The 22,158-nt window shown below is 41.0% G+C and overlaps 1 protein-coding gene across 1 annotated transcript in view; it reads right to left on the reverse strand.

Moving 5' to 3' along the window:
- The window catches only part of CACNA1A (calcium voltage-gated channel subunit alpha1 A), a gene marked incomplete at its 3' end in the record, with an annotated part of 290,392 nt that overhangs the window by 150,376 nt on the left and 117,858 nt on the right, over positions 1–22,158 (reverse strand). Inside the window, exons 9-14 of the mRNA XM_083351756.1 lie at positions 12,358–12,414; positions 8,292–8,381; positions 7,045–7,254; positions 3,861–3,973; positions 846–958; positions 30–161 (exon numbers count right to left, since the gene is read on the reverse strand). Of these exons, the coding sequence (XP_083207882.1) occupies positions 30–161; positions 846–958; positions 3,861–3,973; positions 7,045–7,254; positions 8,292–8,381; positions 12,358–12,414 (715 nt within the window). The remainder of the gene's footprint in view (positions 1–29; positions 162–845; positions 959–3,860; positions 3,974–7,044; positions 7,255–8,291; positions 8,382–12,357; positions 12,415–22,158) is intronic.

Consider the following 22,158-nt stretch of genomic DNA (forward strand, 5'->3'; position numbering starts at 1 on the left):
CCACCTCACCACAATTTCCCATTACTCACTGGCCCCCAAAGAGTTGCATTCCCAAAAGGGCAAAAACGACTATGAAGAGGAAAAGGAGGAAAAGAAGGCTGATGATGGACTTCATGGAGTTCAGCAGAGATACAACTAGGTTTCGTAGGGAAGCCCAGTACCTGCCAAAAAAAAATATATCCACATGTGAACTATGTACTGAATATTAATCAGAGTCACACCCCCAAAATGGAAAGCCCTTTCAGGCCTGCAATTTAAACTAATGCAGACAATACTGATAATCCACTGAATAATAAAGTATTTTCTTGGTATATTTCCAAATACATTTTATCAACTCATTTCATAGGGTTTTTTTTAAAAAAAAAGTTACATTGCTTTTCTAATAAATCATCAGTTCATCTTGCTTTAAGTGTTGGCAAACTATATATTTACTATAGCTTTATTCTTTCTATTAGCTCAAAGATATTTGTAGTGTAAGATTTTCTTTTATTATTAAATCTTCACAATATCCTGCCAAAGACCGAGAGAGAAACATTGTCTTAAGATCTGTCTCAGTGGCACCTTGACAGGAAGATGGATATTGATTCAAGAGCATTTATGCAGATTTGATCCTAGGTTTCCCTCTTCTAGTCTAGTCTAACAATTGATCCGCCAAATGAAGTCTTTTCTCTTGCAAAACATGTTAATTGAATATTAATTCTCAAACTATTTTCCTTTGATAAAGCTGTTATAAACTCTAGCCTATGCTAACATCCTTGATTTAAATTTACATTTTTTTAAAAAAGCACACTCATAGACTAACTCACTGTATGCATTTCTGATGTATTGACTGAAAGCCCACTTACTTTGTGACTTTGAAAATACGCAGTAACCTGAGAGCTCGTAAGACGCTTATCCCAAAGGAGGTGCCAGGCTTTATTGCAGCCCAAATGACCTCAAAGATGCTCCCAATAATAACCTGCCAAAAATCAAGGCACGTTAACAAGTTTTGGGACTTGCATTATGTAGCTATACAAGATATGCAGAGGTATAAGTATGAAAACAAAACAGCCAGAGATCATAATTCAGTGAGAGACCACTAGCTGAGACCGGTCCCTGGGAACTCTAATTAAGTTGTATAGTATTGCCAGTCACAGTTGTTAGTATTGGGTTAGAGGGCCAAGCAGACCAATGTAAAATAAGATAACTACTTATGCTTTGGAAAAACATTTAAAGACAAAGGAACCATGCTGTGATTTTCTAAAATATAGTTATACCCCAGAATATGGTGATTTATTTACATTGACTTTCTGTCTTTGTTTTCATCAAAAGCATTCCTTAACTTTAATTAAGCTTTTAAAGAAGGTTTCTATTCATATCCTTTTGAACTATATGGCTGGACAATGCAAATAGTTTTTCTGAGCCATCTAATTGTTAAGAGACTAGTTTTATGCTTTCTTATTGTTACGATAAGTTATCTAAGGCCTCAGCTCTCTGTGGATTGAAGAGCTGGTATTATTTACAATGAATTGTAAATAAATGAATGAATTGCTTACAGACATAGATTTATGGATAATTAAACTGAAATATGGTAATTTTTTTATTGAAGCTGTTGCATAAAATACTATGTACTATTCTGGAGTGTGTAGGCAACATGCACTGCCTTTTTAAGGAGGAACTATTAAACTCACCTGACTATATTGGATTATAAACAATTCCTAAAACCCATGAAGCAACAAAAGAAAACTTAACTATGCCAACTTATTGCTTAGAGCAACTTAGCATCCATAGGAAAAAGTGGACAATGGCCCAGCTCTTCATGTGTAATGCAGGCAGAATCCCTAAGGGGATTACAACCCACCCAGGGAGACCCTTTGGGATCCACAAGCAGGATGAGGGTACAGAAATACATAGTAAGAAAATGCTTCTTGTTCCCACAGTGAAAGCACAAGAAAATTAATTTAGTTGCTTAAAAATGAAATGATGGAGACAAAGAGAAGCAGTGCTCTTTCAAAAGCAGGAGGAAAGTCCTCTCCTAATTCTTAAACTGATAAATTCCATCTCATTTTGGTGACAGATTTGATGACACTTTCTCAACTTTTGAGAATGCCGTTCTGTAGTTTCACTGTCAGAACAAGAAGCTTTTTCACTGGCAACAGCTACCACCAGTGGCAGCTTCTTTATTCCATAGCACTCCTTTGCCTTTTTGCTGGAATATTGCTGGAGCACCACAGTACCTTCATATTGGGTTCGAGGACTTTATGCAGCTAATCTATTTTTTTTCTTCTTTTTCATTTTCTAGCCAATAACATAGTGTGATAAGGAAAAGATGGGGCTAGAATCAAATTCTGCCTTACTTTATCGATAGCTAAAGGAAGCATACATTAAATCTGTCTAGTCTACTCAACTGTTGCAAGCAATGCTCTGATTGCATGGGGAGTGCTTTGATGGCCGATACAGTGGCTGTTATCTACGTGTCCAACATAACTTCCAAGCAGGAGCAACTGTAGCATTAATGGACAAAACTTCAGGACAAGAAAGAGGGATTTGATTCAAGGGGCACTGTGGCTCCTCTGCTCTGCAGGTGGTAAGGTGGGTAAGGAGGCTTCCATCCGTTGGCCTCCAGTTTCCAGGGGTGCTGCAATCGCTCCTTCCCTGAAGGAGTTTTTGGCAACCTGTGTCCTTCTGAGTGCTGCTTTCCACATCTTTGGTAGAATCGGGGCCTGGCTGGTCTATTTATCTGAAGTGGTCTAGGCTCTCCTGCCTGAGCAGGGCGTTGGATTGGAAGACCTCCAAGGTCCTTTCCAACTCTGTTATACTGTATTTCTGATTGTACAATGCCCCTACTATCTCCTCCCTCTCCTCCCTCTCCAGCATATGAATAGAAACCAATTAAGCCCTGATTCAAAATGAGCCTGTCATTCAGCAGACAAGTCAACCTTGTTTGGATGTTCTAAAGTAATTGCTCTTGGAGAGGGAATAGATCAAATGTTGTGAAGATAACAACTATGCACCCTAGAAGTATCATAAGCAGTACTAAGACTCTAGTAAAGAATTGGATTCTGGGAATTTTCTAATGTAACAAAACCTTAGATATCTTCAACTTCTGACAACCTGATGGAAGTCATGAATTTCTGTATTTGGCAAGGTTTAAATAATAGAATATAAAGTTCCCATCCTAAATTGTATCACAGCAATGTTCCTGTTGACCTATTTCAGCCATTCTTTGGAACACTAAGAAAAAATCCAAGAGAGTTTTGCTAATCTCAAAACTCTAACACATAAATATGCTGCAACTGCAAATATTTGGGGCAGTATTAGGAAGTAGCATTGGATTTGCTTTCTTCAGAATTAGATTTAGAAAAGTTCAAAACTTAACTTAGAGTACTGTAATTATAACATTGGAAGTCACTATAAACTTGTTTTTCACCCTATTTGCTTTCAAAGGCTTGCATTTTCAAGAATGAACAAAACTAGCTACAGTGTAAGAGAACATCCAATATGTAGCTACACTATAATTGCATGATACAAACTCCTGTCAGCCTAAGAACCATAAGATACATCAATGAGTGAATTATATTTCTATAATAAAAGTAAGAGGTTGATTGAAAAAAAAAATGCAAAGCAAGTATTTGGCTTATGAGGTCTGATAGGAGTTTATTTCCTGGTCTTTTTTTATGTAGTAAGTTAGGTTTGGACTTCCTGTGGAAATGAAATTTCTGCTCTAAAGTTATTCACATTGGGGTGCTAGCTAATTATAGAGCTAATGTATCTTCACTGTAAGTAAGAAGAATATACACCAAATTATCCACTAGAACAGTTGCAGTCTGATATAGTTGTACATACAATAGCAAAAATGCTAACATTCTGGAAAAACTTACAGCACAATCAAAGCAGTTGAAAGATGAATGAAAGTAAGGCCGCGTTCCAAGCCCATACATTTTTATAAACATTTCGGACATAAAGAGCCCTAAGAAAATGAATTCTGCATAGTCTGAAACAAACAGAGGAGGAAGACGGGGAAAAAGTCAGTTATACTTTTCCATCCACAAAACTTCTTTTTACCTGTCAAAAAATCTTTATGTCTGACTATATAGGAATTCCAATCTTCCTATATTCGAATGGATTCTGTTAGCCTTCTCTAACTTAAACATGTCAATATGTCATATTACCTTTGTAGATTCAAGAAAGAAAACTACAAGACAACTGTCTCCCAGAGAACAAAGTTAGCTAATTGACACCATGAAAAATCTCTCAGATTACTGATTTGCTCCATTATAGTAATTCTGGGTTTCTTTTTCGTATTTATATTTTAAAAATGTTTACTGATATGCAGAGATAATGATGACATGACTCCAACTTGGAACAAAGATGAAACAGCTTTTTTAAAAGTGACCGTATAGCAACTTCTAATTTTTAAACCAATATTTTAATGGTCTATTTCTCATGAACTATGGTAAATTTCCATTATACAGATGGAGACTCACCTAGCTATATATTTGCACACAGACACAAACAGTCTCTTCAAAGAAAAAAAATATCTATAGTACCACTTTTAATACTGTTGTGTATTACTTTTCACAATCATTTGGAAGCAGAATTAAAACTTAAGTTCTCTCTAATGTAGTCAATTAGTCCAAGATCCATCTGTAATGCTAACAAGCTCCAATATGCCAAAAAACCCTCTTGCCATTTCTGTCCATTTTATTTCTCCCTAATAAAAGTACTAAACTATTATGAATGAACTGCAGCTTAGTAATTTTTATTTAATAATTGGGTTCTTGAGGAGTCCTTGGTGCTCTCTGAGCTTGCTTGTTTTCTTGCAGACATTTCATTACCCAAACTAGGTAACATAATTAGTGCTAGTGATAATTGGGTTCTTTTCCTTTTTTCAAGCAAAGATGTCATACTTCAAGAAAATAATTATTAAAGTTCTTTTCTCTAGAATATAGGGATCTCTTCAGCCTCTCTAAATACACAGAAATATAAGGAGGAGTTTTAATTAAAAGCATCAACTAATATAGTTACATGGAAGAAACTTTTAACTGTAACATGGTTTCCTGCAACAAATTCTTAGAATTGTAATTTGATGCAACTACCACCATAATTCTTAGAAAAGGAAACAACAAGGCAAACAATTCCATATGTAGCAGAGTTGGGGTGAAAATGGGGCCAGCTGAGAGGCTTTGCAGGAGCCCTGCTGATTTGGCAGGAAGATGAGGAGCTCCGACAGCTGCTATGGGTCTGGTGGTGGGGTGGGGCTCTGAGGAGGGAAGAAAAAGGAGGAGGAAGCCGAAAGAAGGCTTGGTGGAGCTTGCCATTCTGAGCCAGCTGATCAAAGAGAATAAGAAGCTGGTGTTTTCACGTTTGCTTTTTTTGCTTCATTACAGGCAAGCCGGACAAAAGGGGGAGGGATAGAGAGAGTGAGAGTAGTTGCTGGAGCACTTTGCTGGAAGCAGGCCAGGGGGAGGGGGAGAGAGAGAGAGGGGGGGTTTCTTTCTCTTTCGTTGTGGGCAGGCCAGATGAAGAGAGGGAGAAAGGGTAGTGTGGGGAGTTTTAATTCCTTTCCGTCATTGGAGTAAGCTAGGCAGAGGGAGAGTTAGGAAAGAGTCTGCCATAGTCTTTTAGTGGGAGGTAAGTTTTTTTTTTTAAGGGACGCAGTGGCTCAGTGGGTTAGGACGCTGAGCTTGTCGATCGGAAGTTCGGCAGTTTGGCGGGTCGAATCCCGAGTGCCGTGTAGCAGAGTGAGCGCCTGTTACTCGTCCCAGCTTCTGCCAACCTAGCAGTTCGAAAGCACATAAAAATGCAAGTAGAAAAATAGGGACCACTGCAGTGGGAAGGTAACAGCATTCCGTGCGCCTTTGGCATCTAGTCATGCCAGCCACATGACCACGGAGACGTCCTCGGACAAGCGCTGGCTCTTCGGCTTTGAAACGGAGATGAGCACCGGCCCCTAGAGTCGGAAACGACTAGCATGCATGTGCGGGGGAACCTTTAAGGTTTTTTTTATAGGATCAGCTGGGGGAGATAAAAAGGGATTATACGGGGTGAGGTCAGAGGGATGAGGAGAGTGGACAAGGGAGGCTTCTGCTGGCACCTGGGAGATTGACTGCGATCATTCTAGGCAAGTTGTTGTCATCAAAGACTGATTAACATGGTCCTGGGCAAGTTGTTGCCACCAGAGACTGGCTACCATTGTTTTAGGCAAATTGCTGACACCAGAGACTGATCACCATCGTTCTAGGCAAGTTGCTGTCATTAGAGACTGACTACCACTGTCTTAGGCAAAGTTGTTGTCACCAGAGTCTGACTATCATCATTCTGAGCAGATTGCTGCTACTAGAGATGGACTACCCATCTTCCCTGTAAGTTCTTATTGCCTGAGATCAACTGCCATCATCCCACTTGAGGAGAGAGAGAGAGAGAGAGAGAGAGAGAGAGAGAGAGAGGGAGGGAGGGAGGGGGAGAGAGAGAGAGAGAGAGAGAGAGAGAGAGAGAGAGAGAGAGAGAGACCTTCAGCGCCCCATATGAGTGGCTGCCTATTGTGACTGAATACCACCGTGTTATGTGCCCTGTTAGGCAGAGGTGCCAACGTGAGAGACCTTCTTGGGCTGGGGGCCACTTGGAGGGGAGGTTGGGAGGGCCCGGACATAAGTGGTCCCTATGGAGGTAGTGCTACACATTGTCATGGTTCCGACAAATGTCGTACTTCAAAGAACTTCATACCACACATATTATGTTTCATACCACACATATTATAGGTTATTTTTCTCCCTTTTTAGATGGCACAGTACAGGAAAAACCCTAAATTCAGTTCCTGTAATCTATCCTATAAATTCAGTTTGAAATCCACTTATTCCCAAGAAGTTTAAATGTGGCTACTTTTAAATATAAATCTCAATTAATCATAGAATTTAATAAAGGGAAGAGTTCATTATTACTGTCTTATCAAATTAAAATGCTATCCTGATTTCTACTAAGTAAAAATGACAAAGCCTAAATTATTGCAAGCCCCTCCAGCTAATAAATCCACTCTATAAAGAAGTACATGGTTCTGCTACTTACAGAGGAAGTCAGATAGCCAATCTGGCTGGTTGTAATGTACTATAGCAACACACAAAGTGTTGAGAGCTACCAGACTGAGGACTGTCCAGTAAAAGGCCTGAGTTTTGACAATACGACGGATATAGAAACGCAATCTCCGCTCTTTTTTGTGAAAAAAAGTAGCATTTTCCAGCGTGACACTTTTGATGCTGGCTCGAGCAAAAGGTGAACCTACCAGGAAGAAGTAAAAGTTAGCAGCATAAGAGAAACCACTTATTTGAGATAACCTGCCTGCAGGGTGGAAATTGATGAACTTGTTTTATTTGTTATGGTTGAAATAGATAATTGTGAACCTGCTTTGTCTTCTGTGATTTTTTTAAAACAAATACTAGCAGGTCTCTCTGAACACATCTTCTCTGTAATGCACCACGGACAAGGAGGAAGGTGATAGAAAGGCCCTAGTGTTTACCATTCTGGACTAGCAAGTTCTAGCATGCTTGCTGGAGGATGGACCTGCAGGGCTGATACTACATTTTGCCCTTATTTAGTCAACCTCTATCTATTCATCTTCTCAGCAAGAATGTTACTGAACGCAATTAGTCCCCTTCAAAAAAAGTAGTACTAAAACTGCAGCATTTGCATATTTGTGCCCGCAAACAACAGCACAGCTTGCTAACACACAAATGGTGACATTTCAGGACATGTGCTTTAGCCATAGTTGAGGAACAATGTATGATGGCAATACATCAACACATCACAAATATATAACGAAACATAAATAGATACTCAAATGCATGTTAAGATAAAATGTGGGTTCAAAATTTGATCAGGTTTTCCAGATTTGAAAAGGTTGAAGAGCACAAGTGATCCTGGTATTCCAACCACAATTGAGCCCATAATTTCTGTTGTTAAGCGAGGCAGCTGTTGAGTGACTTTTGCCCATTTTATGACTGTTCTTGACATGGTAGTTAAACAAATCACTGCAACTATTAAGTTAGTAACATGGTTGTTAAGTGACGCTGGTTTCCCCATTAGTTTTGTTTGTCAGAAGGTTGCAAAAAGACCCCAGAACAATGCAACCATCATAAATATGAACCAACTGCCAAACATCTGAATTTTGATCATGTGACCGTAGGGCTGCTGCAATGGTCATGTGAAAACGTCATAAGTCACTTGCTTCAGTGCCGTTGTAACTCTGAATGGACACTAAACAAATGGATATAAGTCAAGGACTCCCTGAACCCTGACTCCTTTTTTGACCAACTTACCTACTGAAGAGATGTCTGCCAGTGGGTCATCTGCTTCCTCTGGGTTCAGCAAGTCTGTTTTGCTTTTCTTGATGGTGGCCCTCCGAAGAGCTCCAACAATAGGAACATGACAGGAAAAACAGACATTATCCTCAAGGCCCTTTATCACATTCACTAATTTTTTTCCAATCATTTACCATAATGCTGCCTTCCCCAATATACATTCCGAACCACAATTCCAGAAGATCTTTGGAATGTAATTGCTGTAGTTATTAGGTATCAGCAGTGGTGGGATTCAGCCAGTTCGCATCACTTCGGCAGAACCAGTAGCTAATTTTTTTGTTGCCCAGGCCCATAATGGACTTCCGGAAGCGGCCTCCACACAGAAAACTGGTTGTTCACATATCTGAATCCCACCACTGAGTATCAGGCATACATGATGATGATGTTGTTGTTGCTATTGTTATATAAATTCTATTTCAATTTTAGTATATTTATTGCATGTTACATTAGCTGTTCTCTTTGGTCCTGTATTGATAGCTTCTAAAATACTTGTCACTGAACTGGTTCCTTCCATCCTTTATTCATGAATTCATAAATAAATTATCATCATCATGAAACTTACATTCTCCTGAGCTGGGATGAAATGGAAGTAAAACATCTATTTATTCTTTTAGTATCCAGGTGCATCTTACAGGAGCTAACTGAAGATCATTTTTTATATTCCACTTTTATTATTATTTTTAAAATAAATAAGACAGCAAACATATCTAATATTCCTTCCTTCTCCTATTTTCCCATCAACCACGTGAGATGTGTTGGACTGAAAGAGAGTGATTGGCCTAAATGACCCAGCTGACTTTCATGTGTAAGGCAGGACTAGAACTCAGAGTCTCTAGCTGTGGTTTTCTAGCTTGGTGCCTTAGCCACTAGACCAGACATGTCAAACTCGTGACGTCACATGACGTCGCGCAACATATCAGAGCATTTTCGCCATTGCCGGCAATGGGGTGGGCACGGCTTCCAGATTGACACCCCTGCATTGGCTTTCATTGCAAAACATAAACTTGTTCTTTGAAACATTAAAGAGATTTGCAATAGGAAAAGCAGCTTTGAGGAGTGGCTTAAGAGAAGGCAAATGTTTTTTTCTGTGTACACCTTTTTTTTCAAATTCTAAACTGCCCTCTTCTTAAACAAAGGTAGTTTTTCCCTCCTTCACATTCCAGATGGGCCTCTGTGTGGACAAACAAGCATCAAGAGGCTTGTAAGATGAAAAGGATTTGTAAGTGCTTTGAAATGCAAAATGGTATGGGCAGGTAAACTGTGCCTTCATAAAACTGCATTTTTATATACAAAATTGCTGCTCTGCTGACTTGTAAGAAAAGTGGAAATTTGTCCCAGGTTTCTTCCTCACTGCAAAATGAATGCTATCCCCCTGCCTTTGAGCTGGCAGGAAACTATACTGACAAAAGCCCTGTCCTCATTAGCAACCCCATGCCTACCACGGGGACAAGGCAGGTACATTGTACCGTCTTTATTATTTTTGTATAGAGGCAGGGTGATTATCCTGCCCTTTTCCCCCTCCCTTCCCTCTAAATCAGGGGTGTCAAACTGCCGGCCTGCAGGCTAGATGCATCATAGCAAAACTATGCCCACCCCATTGACGGCAATGGAAAAAAAGGCGTAAAACGTCGCAACACGTCACGTGACGTTGCGGGTTTGACACCCCTGCTCTAAATGATTGTATTCAGGATGAAAATAATACACTAATCACTCTCTAAGTGGACTAGGACTAGATAGAAAATATTTTTTATGAAAGTAGGGTGTTTTCATCTCTCAGAATTCAACTGGGTTTTGCACAACAAGCCTTTTGCGTGGACATGTTCAAAGGAACTTGTTATCAGCTGATATCTGCAGATACCTGGGTCCCTTTTGGACAAGTATTTAGCCTTCTTCTTGAAGAGTACCACAGCTGTGTTCAAAAGGAGCTGTCAGGCAAGGGAAGATTTGTACCATGAGGCAACAAGCGCATTCTTTCCTGCTTTAACCTATCACCCCACTGGCACTGCTGATAGGCTGGTATTCAGGGTTGGCAATAGTGGGAAGATATTGATTCAGAAGGATGGGGACTGTCCCATAACCAAAGCAAAACGCCTTTAGAATATATGTGCAGAGCTCAGAAAGAAGAGACATGCCTAGACCAGTCTAGAATGGCCCACATGTAATTACTTCAACCCCTAGTGGTCAAATTATATGCCACCAATAGAATAGTCAATAAATCATATCACATATGCAAAAAGAGCCTTGGTGGAGCAGTGGGCTAATGCCTCCTTAAGTAACACCAGCTGCCTGCAATAAGTGCAGGTTCGCATCCCACCAGGCTCAAGGTTGACTCAGCCTTCCATCCTTCCGAGGTAGGTAAAATGAGGACCCAGATTGTTGGTGGCAATTAAGCTGACTTTGTAATAATGCCGCTTGGGGGGGGGGTGTATGAAAGCCCTAATAAGCAGGCATATACATAGAATGAAGGCTACTGCTAAAGCTTGTAAGCCGCCCTGAGTCTTCGGAGAAGGGCGGGATATAAATGGAATTAAAATAAAATAAAAATAAAATAAACTTGGTATCTATGGGGGAAAAAAACCTATGTCAGGATAAAGGGAAAATTGCCACTTTAACACTAGTATAGTTAAGGATCACTCAAGGCTGGAGAACAGATGAAAGTAATGGCATGAAAATACTGCAGCAAAAAAAAAAAGTTCCCAAGGTATGTTGGTGCTGCAGTTAGATGCAAGCAAGGAAAGGGCTTATGGACAGCGAGAACCAGTTTCCAGTGAATAAGTGTTGATTCATTTGCTAATAGAACAAGTATGTCCTGAACTTCTATGAACACACTTATTACAGCAAGGGCTACAATTCATCTTTGGGATGCAGGTTGTCTTTCTATCCTTTTGTATAACTAGTAACTATTACAGTTAACTACCATGACTTAATTGATCAAATAGAATATGCCTTATTAGAGAAAAGAAGTGTTCAGAACTTCAGTAAGCAAAGGTGCTTTAGATCTGGTGCCAGCATTTTTATGTTACCTATCTGTAGTTTCCTGAGTTCACACAGCAGCGGCAAGATTTCAGGAAAATATGTATTTTAGTTAAAGAAGAGTTAAGAAGGTGGCAGCAGCATAGCCTCATATTCTTACTTTTTTTTGCTGCCCCTGTAACACAACTTCATCAAATGAGAATTCTTGTGAACTGATGCAGCTACCGTGTGAGTCAAAAATACTTTTTTAGGTGCTATGAACAAATATTTATTTATTATTATTTGTTGCCCATCTCTTACAGCATTATTCCTAATACAGTTAAATGGAAATATCCAAATTAAATCATAGTTACGAGATAGGGAAGGAGGGAGCTGGAAATGGGGAGTTGGGATTGGCTCTTAATTCATCCACTGCCTCCAGTGTGAAACTCCCCTGTTAGGGCCCCAAGTCAACTGGCAGAGCCAAGTCATAAGGCTCTTATGGAAGGTCATAAAGGTGGGAGCCGATCTCACCTCAGGGGATGAGGTGTAATGAGACCGCAATTGTTTCAGATCCAGCACAGCACACAGTATTGAGACCGGTGGTCATAAAGCGACACAGTCATAAAGCATTCTATCATGTGACCTCACTAACTCACGATAGCCGTTGCAGCAGTTCTGGCTGCCATTTAAGCAAACCTTGCACGGTTATTGGACACAACATCACGTGGTCAACATTCATGACCCTCTGTTAGCTTCTCTTGTTTGCTCGTCACAAGCTGGTAATGAAGGTCACAAAGGATGATCCCATGACAGCGGGACACTACAACCATCATAACTGTGAGCTGACTGCCAAGTGCCCAAATCATGATCATATCTACAAGAACTGGTCAAAATTCCTCTCATTCAGTGCTGTCATAACTTTGACTAACAAATGGTCATTAAATGAGGAGCACTTGAACCTCTATTCCTTACACAATTTTTGTTAAATTAGGTTGACATATAAATAAAATTGTGATTTTACTGTCTCAGAAATCTCTCACAGAATGTTTTGTGGAATATGGTGGCTTACCATCGAAGGGATGACAAGGCTCTCCTTCTATGTCATCTTCAGCCAGGATCACTTCTTCTAAAGGAAATGGTTGAAATTAAGCCAAGAAGGCAAAGGTAATTCGCCAACTATGGAAAGATGCCAAATTGCCCCCCCCCCAAAAAAAAGAGGAGGCTAGCTATAGATGACATACTTTGGCAAATAGTTTCCTGTAGATAACCATTTGAAAGAGAAGATAGCTGGACAACGTAGCCTTAGCTAGGTGAGAACTTGATGAAAAGAAACACAATTTATTGATCTTGTTTTATGGGTATTTTTGTGTTTCCATGATTATGTTCCAGAAAAATTCTGTCAGGAAATATCTTTGGTTCGGACAATATAACTGTGACATTTTTATATTAATCATGAAAATATGGAGATAAAGAATGGAGACAGAAACACACAAATGATAAAATTCTTTGTCACTTGCTTAAACCCCTTGGGATTAATAATAGCTTGGCAAAAGTTCTTGTTTATATTTGTTTTTCCCACAATATTCAAAACATTCTTACAGGGTTAAGATTTTCTCAAAGTTAATTACATTTAAATATTTAAGTCTATTTTTTCTCATGTAAACCATCCCAATACTTTTACCTTTCTTAAGGAATAAATAAGACTATTCTGGATTGCAGGCGGTTACGTTAGCCATTGTCCAGATAGATTTAACTCCACAGAATGGTTTAAAACAAAATATTTATTGATCAGGAATTCTAAGCAGTAACTCACGTTTATTGTAGATACATCTGTCACATGTTTCATATTCTGTCCATTCATGCAGGGTAAAAAGAGAATAATTTCCCCATATCAGTGGAACATGCTTGAGGCTATCAGCTGAGCATGCTTCAGGCTGGATTACACAAAGACTTTTTACAGCCTTGGCATGTAGCCAGGAAATCCTGTAGTAAACATTTAAGTCCCTCCCAGTGACCAGTTAGAATACAGATCTGGCCAAACAACTAAAAACTACATTTCTCAGAAAGCCACCCCTTAAGGAGACAGCTTTTAACCCCTTAAATGCTAATTGCTCTAACAGCACACTCCCCACCTGGAATTATAAATTTCCACTATTAACTAACAACTAAGATAAACAAAGCATAGCATCAAACAATGCAATTATGAGGTAGACACAATTATGCATAGTTTGAGGTTCAATCTTCAAGTTCGGTCTTCCTCAACAACAGTACCAGGTCAGTGATCGGTCTGGTGTAAAACCTTTTAACGAGAGTCTGTGAGTCATGGCCTGACTCTTGTGGCTTCGTGATCTAGACTTCAACTTGATGAACTAGTCCATCAGAACTGGGTTGAATTTGATGCACAAGTCCCATGGGCCAAGAGTTCTGATGTGCGTCCTTGTCTCTCAGCAAGACAAGGTCTCCTTCTTCTAGGTTAGGCTCTTTGGTCTTCCATTTCTGGCGATCCTGAAGAGTAGACAAGTATTCTTGCTTCCAGTGCTTCCAGAAAGTGTTGGCGAGCAGTCGAACTTGTCTCCATTGTTGTTTATACAAATCTTTGGGAACCAAGTTCCCTGATGGTGCTGGCCAGTCACCTGTTTTCTGGGTTAGCAAGGTGGCTAGGGTGAGAATAGTTGGATTTTCAGGATCCGAAGAAACTGGAACCAAAGGTCAAGCATTGATGATAGCCGCTACTTCTGCCATGAGGGTAGTGAGGACCTCATGTGTCAGAGTGGGTGTCTTCACCAGCATGGAATCTAAGATTTTGCAGGCTATGCCAATCATACGTTCCCATGCTCCTCCCATATGGGATGCATGGGGAGGGTTAAATGTCCATACACAGTTTTGGGAATGCCTTCATCAATCTGTAGTTCCTTGCAGGCTCCTACAAAGTTAGTTCCACAGTCAGATCTAAACACTTTAACTGGGCCTCTGTAGGCTTGGAACCTTCTTAGAGCGTTGATGAACCAAAAAGTGTCCATAGATTCGATGACTTCAATGTGGACAGCTCAAATGCTAAGACACGTGAAAAGAACAGCCCAACGTTTGCTGTTAGCTTGACCACCTCTGGTCCGACGAACAGATATGGACTAAGGCCCAAATACATCTAGGCCTACATTGGTAAATGGCGGTCCTGGACTAAGGCTCTCGGGTGGCAGGTCAGCCATCAACTGGTTTTGTGTCGCACCTCGTTGTTTCTGGCAATTCAGGCACCTGTACAAAACAGTGGTGATGCATCTTTTGGCTCCCATGATCCAGAATCCAGCCATTCTGATGGCACTTGCTGTGAAGTTTCTGCCTTGATGGTGGACGGTTTCATGGTAGTGTTGGACCAGCAGGTGCGTGACATGTTGATGGGCAGGAAGGATGATAGGATGCTTGATGTTTGAAGCTATTTCAGCCTTATCTAAATGCCCTCCTACTTGAATGGCTATCCAGGAACGGGTTCAACTTCAGCAATGCACTAGACCTTGAGACAGGCCTTTTAACTTACAGACATTCAAATTCCACTGGGTATGCATCTTGCTGCACACTTCGTAAAATCCCTCTCTCGGCTTGGAGACAGCTGTCTGTGAAGCTCATCTCACAATGCAGGAAACAAACAATCATCGCTACGCCCACTACAAGAGGTCTCCATCTGGAGAAGTGTTCAAAGCGGGGTCGGTTCTAGGAAATGAGGAGACAGTTTCTCTGTCTCCTTAATCCTTGTTGACAAGCAGATGGTCTGGACGATCATTTTCTCATCCAGTTTGGGTGACCTGCTGAGTACCTGAGGTTGATCGTCATCATCTTGCTCTAGACCTAGAAGCTCATGATATTTTGGTTTCTCTGATGTCTGGCTGTCTGGATGAGCCAAGAACTCAGGACCCTTTAGCCAGACTGAGTCTGCCAACTGTGATGCAGGAGTGGACCGTGTAGCCTGGTCTGCTGAATTCTGATCTGTTGGCACATATTGCCACTGTTTAGGATTTGAAGATCTTCTGATCCTTTCTACTCTATTGCTTACATAGACATAGAAGTGTCTGCTTTGGTTGTGGATGTAGCCTAACACCACCTTGCTGTCTGTATAGAAGGTGGTGGATTGTAGCTCAAGGTCTATCATTTTCATTATCAGGTCTGCGAGTTCTACAGCCAAAATGGCACTGCAGAGTTCCAACCTGGGTACGGTGTGACCTTGTTGTTCCCATAATGAAACCGACATTGTAGCTCTCCCTGCCGTAAACTCTGATGTATCCTACAACTGCTATTGCCTTCATCGAAGCATCTTAGGGTTTTAATGTTTTTTATATTTTGATTGTTTTAATTTGGGCAACAATTTAATCCTTTTTAACTTTTGTACTTCTATTTATATGCCCTGTTCACCGCCCTGAGTCCTTCGGGAGAAAGGCGGTATAAAAATTCAATTAAATAAATAAATAAATAAATAAATAAATCTGAGAACACATGCAGCTCTTTCTTCATTGTGGCAACGAGTGAAATGGGAGCATACGTGTGCTGTATGTGGACGCTTTGGAGACAACTTAGGGATCTACGCCACATCTCCCACTCTTGCTTCTCCTCTGGCGGAAGTGGCTCATCCCAGTCTGTGGTGTCTTGGGAGAGTGGGATGCTCTCCCATTACTATGAATGGAAGTCGCTGAGATGTTTGCTTGGGTTGTAGCTTGCAGCCTATCAACACAGACTGTTCCTGCGATGACCCATCCAAGTTCCGTCTTAACAGCAACTGGGGTGCCTGGTGGTACTTTGACCATTTCATAACAACCAAGAGACTCAGGGGCATCTTGTCCCAACATAAGTAGGATTTCAGCTTCAGGATCTAGGGCAGGGAGGTGATCCACGATGTGTGACAGGTGAGGTATAATTCTTGCCACCTCTGGTGTTGGAATTTCACTGCGATCATCTGGTAAGGAGTCCCATTCTAGCCCTGGCGGCAGTGGGAATTGTGAACTCCCATCTAACGACTCTATGTACAGTACAGACACTTTCCTCCCCACCGTGCTCTGGGGCACAGTGCACATTGATATTGTGAAAAATGCTTCTTCACTTGGAACATCAAAGAGGTCGAAGAATGCTGACTTAGCTAGTGTGCTACTGCTTTGTGTATCTATTACTACATACATTTTCACAGCTTCTTCTGGGTGTCCGTCGAGGTAGACTTTAGCTAAACAGATGTGAGCACATGAACGAGGGAGTGGTGAGTCACCACATACTGATGTGCAGTGGACCTTGACGGGCACCTGTGGGTGCTCTTTGGAGCCACATTGAAGCTCCTTCATCATAGGAGGAGTAGAAGTTGCTTGTTGTGGCTGCTCAAAGTCTGGATGCAGTGCTCCCAGGTGCTTGTCACTCTTGCATAGGTGGCATGTCACCTTAGCTGCGCAAGTTTTGGTCATGTGTTCTGTAGACTCACAGCACTTGTAGCATATTTTGTACCCTTTGAGCAAAATGTTTCATTCATCCAGGGACTTCTTTCCAAATTCTCTGCACTTGTTCAGAGAATGTGAGAATTTATGTAGTGGACAAATCAGGTCTATTTGTTTGCAGAGATTTAGGTTGAGCTTTCTTTGATGACTGCTCATCTGAAGTCTTCCTGGGCAAGATAGCGACCTCTGTCTTATGCACAGATACAAGGGTTTTTCCCTTTGCAGTTTGGAATGGACCATTGGTTGCGCCAGAGTTCTGACTGGGCCTTTTGGCAGCTGGGAAACATTTTTCTCTGATGCTAAGGCTTTCAGAGTCATTACACAGTTTCACTTAGTGGGCAACAAAATCTACAAGATCAGCAAAGGTTTTTTTTTTTTTGCCTTGGTGCCTTGCCTTGAAAGCGATAGATAACTCAATCCATTTTTCACTTAACTTCCTTGGTAGTTTTTGAATGATAGGCTTTTGCATCCTGAACTGGTCAAGACAGACAAGTCCTGGCAAGGTGGGATCCTTTTGTGCTGTCCACAGCTGCTTAAGGAGGGCAGAGAATTTCCACAGCTTGCGTGGTTCACTGATACTGATGTAAGAGAATTCATTGATATGATCCAAGAGCAAGGACTCCATCAATGTAGATGCGCCATACAGCTGATCAAGCATATCCCAAGCTTCCTCAAGGGTGGTGTCTGGGTTACCTAGTTGGGATGAGTAGATGTTCTTCACTAGGTCTGTAGATTCCGGTCCCAGCCATGCCATCATATGTCTGAGCTCTTCGGCTGGCTCCAACCCCTTGTTGTGAATGGTATTCTTGAAAACATGCTTCTACAATAAGCACTCCCTCCCTGGCTTGTCAGAGAATTTCTGCATACCCATGGATGCCAAATCCAACCTTCCTCTCCAGAATGTTGGAGGATACATTGGTGCTGCATAGGGGTTGTAGTCCTTAGAAGCATGATTAGTGGCGTTGTTTTTCCTCATAGGCATTGCTTCCAAGAGCAAGGGGGTGTTCTGAAAACGGCTGACAGTTTTCTTCAGAATAGATACTAAGGAGGGGTTCTACCCATGACTCAGCTGGGGGTTGTTCTCCTTGCTGCTGATCCATTTTCGAATTGCCTTGAAGGTTTGGTTGGAATTCCTCTGCCTTTACATTGAGTTTAGGAAACATGACTTCGTGTGTGCCTACCTGCTGAGGAGTGTTTGCTATCACAGATGGGCTAATTCGATCACTCCTTGCTTCTTGGTTTGTTGGGGTAAATTTTACAGATCTGAGGGGGGGGGCTGATTGTTTGGATGGTACGTTGTCAGCTTCCTGACTGGTTGGCACAATTGGTGGTTGAGATTCTCCTCCTTGGTCACTTGGCCTTGGGGAATCTGTGGCTGACCACGTTGCCTCCTCCCGGTCTTGAAGTAGTGTGTTCTGGTTATCCACATAGGCCTCGACACGGTTGTGCGAGATTCCACCTTCTGGCCTCTCAAAATTGAGCATGAAGGTAGTGCCTTGAAGCTCCTTCTGTAAAGCTTCCACCCTTGCAGTTTTCTCTGCTGCCTCCCGTTGACGCTGCAGAAGCTCAAGGCTGGCCTGAGCTCTGGCATTCTCTTCTCTTTGCTGTTGCTCTGCCTTTACCACACACAGAGCTGCTGCAGCCTGGGATTTTGCCACTTCTTCCCTTTGTAGTTTCTCTGCTTCTGCTAAATGTAGAGCTGCTGCGGTCTGTGCTTTGGCTATTTCTTCCCTTTGTAGTTGCTCTGCTTCTGCTACATGAAGAGCTGCATTGGCTGCTTTACCTTCGATTCATGCTTGTGCAGCTTGAGCGGCTAACCTCTCTGCCCTTGAAATTTGGGGTGCATGCTGTGGCGAGAAGATGCTTTAGAATGGCGGGAGGTGCCTGAGACATGGGATTGCTGTGACATGTTGCTGTGGTGAGAAGATGCTTTAGAATGATGGGAGGCGCGTGAGACATGAGATTGCTGTGACACGCTGCTGTGTGCCTCGGACCGTGGTGACTTGGGATGTGAGGATGAAGCTTTCTTGGAGGATTGAGAAGAAGATACATGTGCCCGCTGGAACAATGCATGCAAATGATGGTACATGTCAGATTCGGACTTCTCGATTGGTGTTTTCTTTGTCTGAAGACCGGCTTGGGAAGAATGGCTATGACGAGAGGGTTCTTTAGAAGGTAGGAGGAGACATGAGACTGTTGTAACATGCTAGTGCATGTCTCAGACCATTGTGACTTGGGACAAGAGGACGATGCTTTCTTAGAGGAATGAGAGGAAGATACATGTGACCGCTGGGATGATGCCTGCGAATGATGGGACACTTCAAACTTGGTCTTCTCAAATGGTATGTCTTTCATGTGAAACTCGACCTCAGGGAGGCATTTACTACTTTTTAGGAACTTCTCGTGTTCCTTGTTTTTTAGCTTGAGGCTTTGCATTTTGCTTTGATTGTTAGATCTCCTAGCTGCAACTGGACTTTTTCAAGACAGCATTCATAGGTGGTCCATTGTAAGAAAGACTCTTCCATATCCTCTTCCAATGAGAGAGTGCGCTTGGGGGAAAGCTCCTCTTTGGATGCTTCGCAAAGTTCCTGCAACTTTTCCCAGTATTTTTCATGACGTTGATGGAGCTTATCCCATTTCTCCATCAGGCTCACCACAAGACTTCAGTAGGCTTTTTTTGTTGCCTCAAGTCATAGGGTTTCTGAGATGTCTCTGCCTTTTCTAAACTTGGACATCAGGTTCTGCACACAAATCAAGGTTGGTTGGTTGGACCAGCTCTTCTGGTCCTATAGGACACTCTGCCATGACTAGGGCAGACTCAGAAGATTTCCTAGATATTTTGAATGAGTTCAGTGAATTTCACTCTTTCACAACCAGGGTGCGCTGTCTGCATGGATGAAGACTTCAGTGAAATTCACTCTTTGACCACCAGATTGCGCTGTCTGCATGGGTAAAGACTTCAATGAAGTTCACTCTTTGATCACCAGGGTGTGCTGTCTGCGTGGTTAAAGACTTCAGTGAAGTTCACTCTTTGACCACCAGGGTGAGCTGTCTGTGTAGGTAAAGACTTCAGCGAAGTTCACTCTTTGAAGATTCATGTTTGTTGAAATCTTTTTCTTACTTTTTCTCTCTGTTTCTCTTATCATTTTTTGTCTTTTCAGTTCTGGTGGTTTTCCTGATATCTCTGCAGTCCATTTTGTCCAATCTTTTTTCTTATCCTCAAATTTGTTTTGTGGTGTTAAAGTATAAGTTGTCTTTTCCAAATCCAGTATTTTTTATATATTTTCCCCACTTGGGTTAAATCATACTTCTTTGTTTTGTTAGGTTCCATCTTTAAGTCTCTATCCTCAGATTTGTATTCAGTTATCGGTTTTATCTGTTCCTTCTCTTTTGTTGTTTTCTGGGATTTTTTGTTGTAAAGTTAAATTGGAGATGAATTGGTTTATATTTTCAAAGTTATTTTGGATTTCTTTGTGGTTTGAAATCATTGTTGTTTGAATTAGTTGCAACATATCATATGTCTCCTCTTGAAAGGTGCTTATTTTTTCTTGATAAGTTCTTTCTATAAGTCTCTGATTTTCCACGATGACCAAGAATCCAAGTTTTCTTTTCTCTGCAAATAGCTTTGGAGTGAGAGTTAAGTAGATACTTGTAATCCAGAAAGTTCAAAAAAAATTTTTTGTTCCCTAAAGTTTATAAGTCTCTCTTTGTCAGCAGCCCAGATTGTTTTCTTTTTTGTCACAGCTGTTCCCTATTGTTAGAGCTTTGAAGGTCACAAGTAAAAATTAGTTTTTTCCAGATTTTGTCAAGTCCTGTATGAAAGCCATAGCTATCATAGTCCTCATCCACCACTAGATGTTAGCACCAGTTTATTTTTCAAATTTTCAAAATGAACAAATTGTCTTTAAAATGAGAATCTTAACCATTCAACAATTTCAAACTTATCCAAATTTAGGTTTTATAGTCATTCCATTTCATTTCAATATGTTTTGTTCCTCCATAAAAGGTTTAATTCACTGCTTCCATTAGTAAAAAGGTGGGGCAAAGATCCCCTTCCTTCACTTTCAGAGGTTTTTTTGCTTCTTGGGATTTTTTTTCTTCAGGAAAGTTGATAAGTAGGATAGAGAAAATCAATACTCTTATCCAAATTCAAACACGCTATTTACAATCAGCTTAAAATAGTGCTTTTGACTTTGGTTGCTTGTAGCTTGGGCTAGTCTCTGAAGTTAGGCTAGCTTTTCTCCTGTTGGTTTCTGGAAGGCTTCTCCTGGACTGATCGGGCTGACCACCATCTCTTCATGGTCTCCAGGTCTTCCTTCCTTCTTTGCCACCTCTTCAGGGCAGCTTCACGCCCCCTAGAGTCAGAAATGACTAGCACGCATGTGCAGGGGAAACTTTACCTTTACCTTTAACAGGAAGAAATTCGGCTGAAGGGCATGGAGCCCCGAACCCCTTGACTGCTGCACTACTGCACAGGACCAGAAGTCAATAGCTTGGCAAAAGTATTTAGTTTAGTAATATTTATGATTAAATTAATAGGCAAATAAAGGTAAATCTTTTTAAAATAAAGGGAAGGACTAGACTTGCCTTGTGGTGATAATCAAAGTTGTGTAAATAACACAGGAAAATTAAAATATATTCTCAGTGAGATATTTTTATGCTAAAATATTTGTACTGAATATATCACTGCTTATCTTTGTAAGATGAGTGCTATGTTTTGCAAATTAAAAACGAAGCAATTCTTTTCAGCACACAAAAAAATCCCAAACAAATGTTCAATAGTTAAACAACTTTAATTAAATTGAATCCCAATAGCAAAACCATAATATGTTAGTTAAAGCTTGAACATTATAAAAGTAATGTGCAATACGTACCACTTCCCCATCCAGAAACAGCTGCATACCCTTTCTAAGGTTCTAAGACCTGGGTGTTCAGGGATGCCTATAAGGAAGGTAGACTGAATCTTCTCCTGGATTAGTAGTGTCACAGAGATGGAACACTGTTTTTTTCTTTATATTGGTCTGTGTTTAACAAAGTCTGGAAGTTGAGTTCATGGCAATTGCACCTCATTTCTAATTAGTTTAAAATGTTTCACTGCTTATCCAAGTAGCTTCTTCAGTCTGAGCAAGTTGGTTAAGAGGACTCCATATACTTATGTCCTCTTTCAATTCTTACTAATCTGGATAGGCTCATTGATCCTAAGTGGTCCTAAAGTGGTTTTAATCTTCCTTTGAAGGTTCGTGTATCTTCACAGGTTCACAGGTTCACAAGGGAGGTCACATTTAATCACCCACATAGGGTAAAGGGTTTAGGAGTTGGAACATTTACATCTCATAGACTCTCTGCCTACTCACCTAATGAGACAACCCAGATTAGTAAGAATGAAACCTCCCTGGAGGACACACGTA

Source organism: Vipera ursinii, assembly GCF_947247035.1.
Source record: "Vipera ursinii genome assembly, chromosome: 2".
Classification (NCBI taxonomy): Eukaryota; Metazoa; Chordata; class Lepidosauria; order Squamata; family Viperidae; genus Vipera; species Vipera ursinii.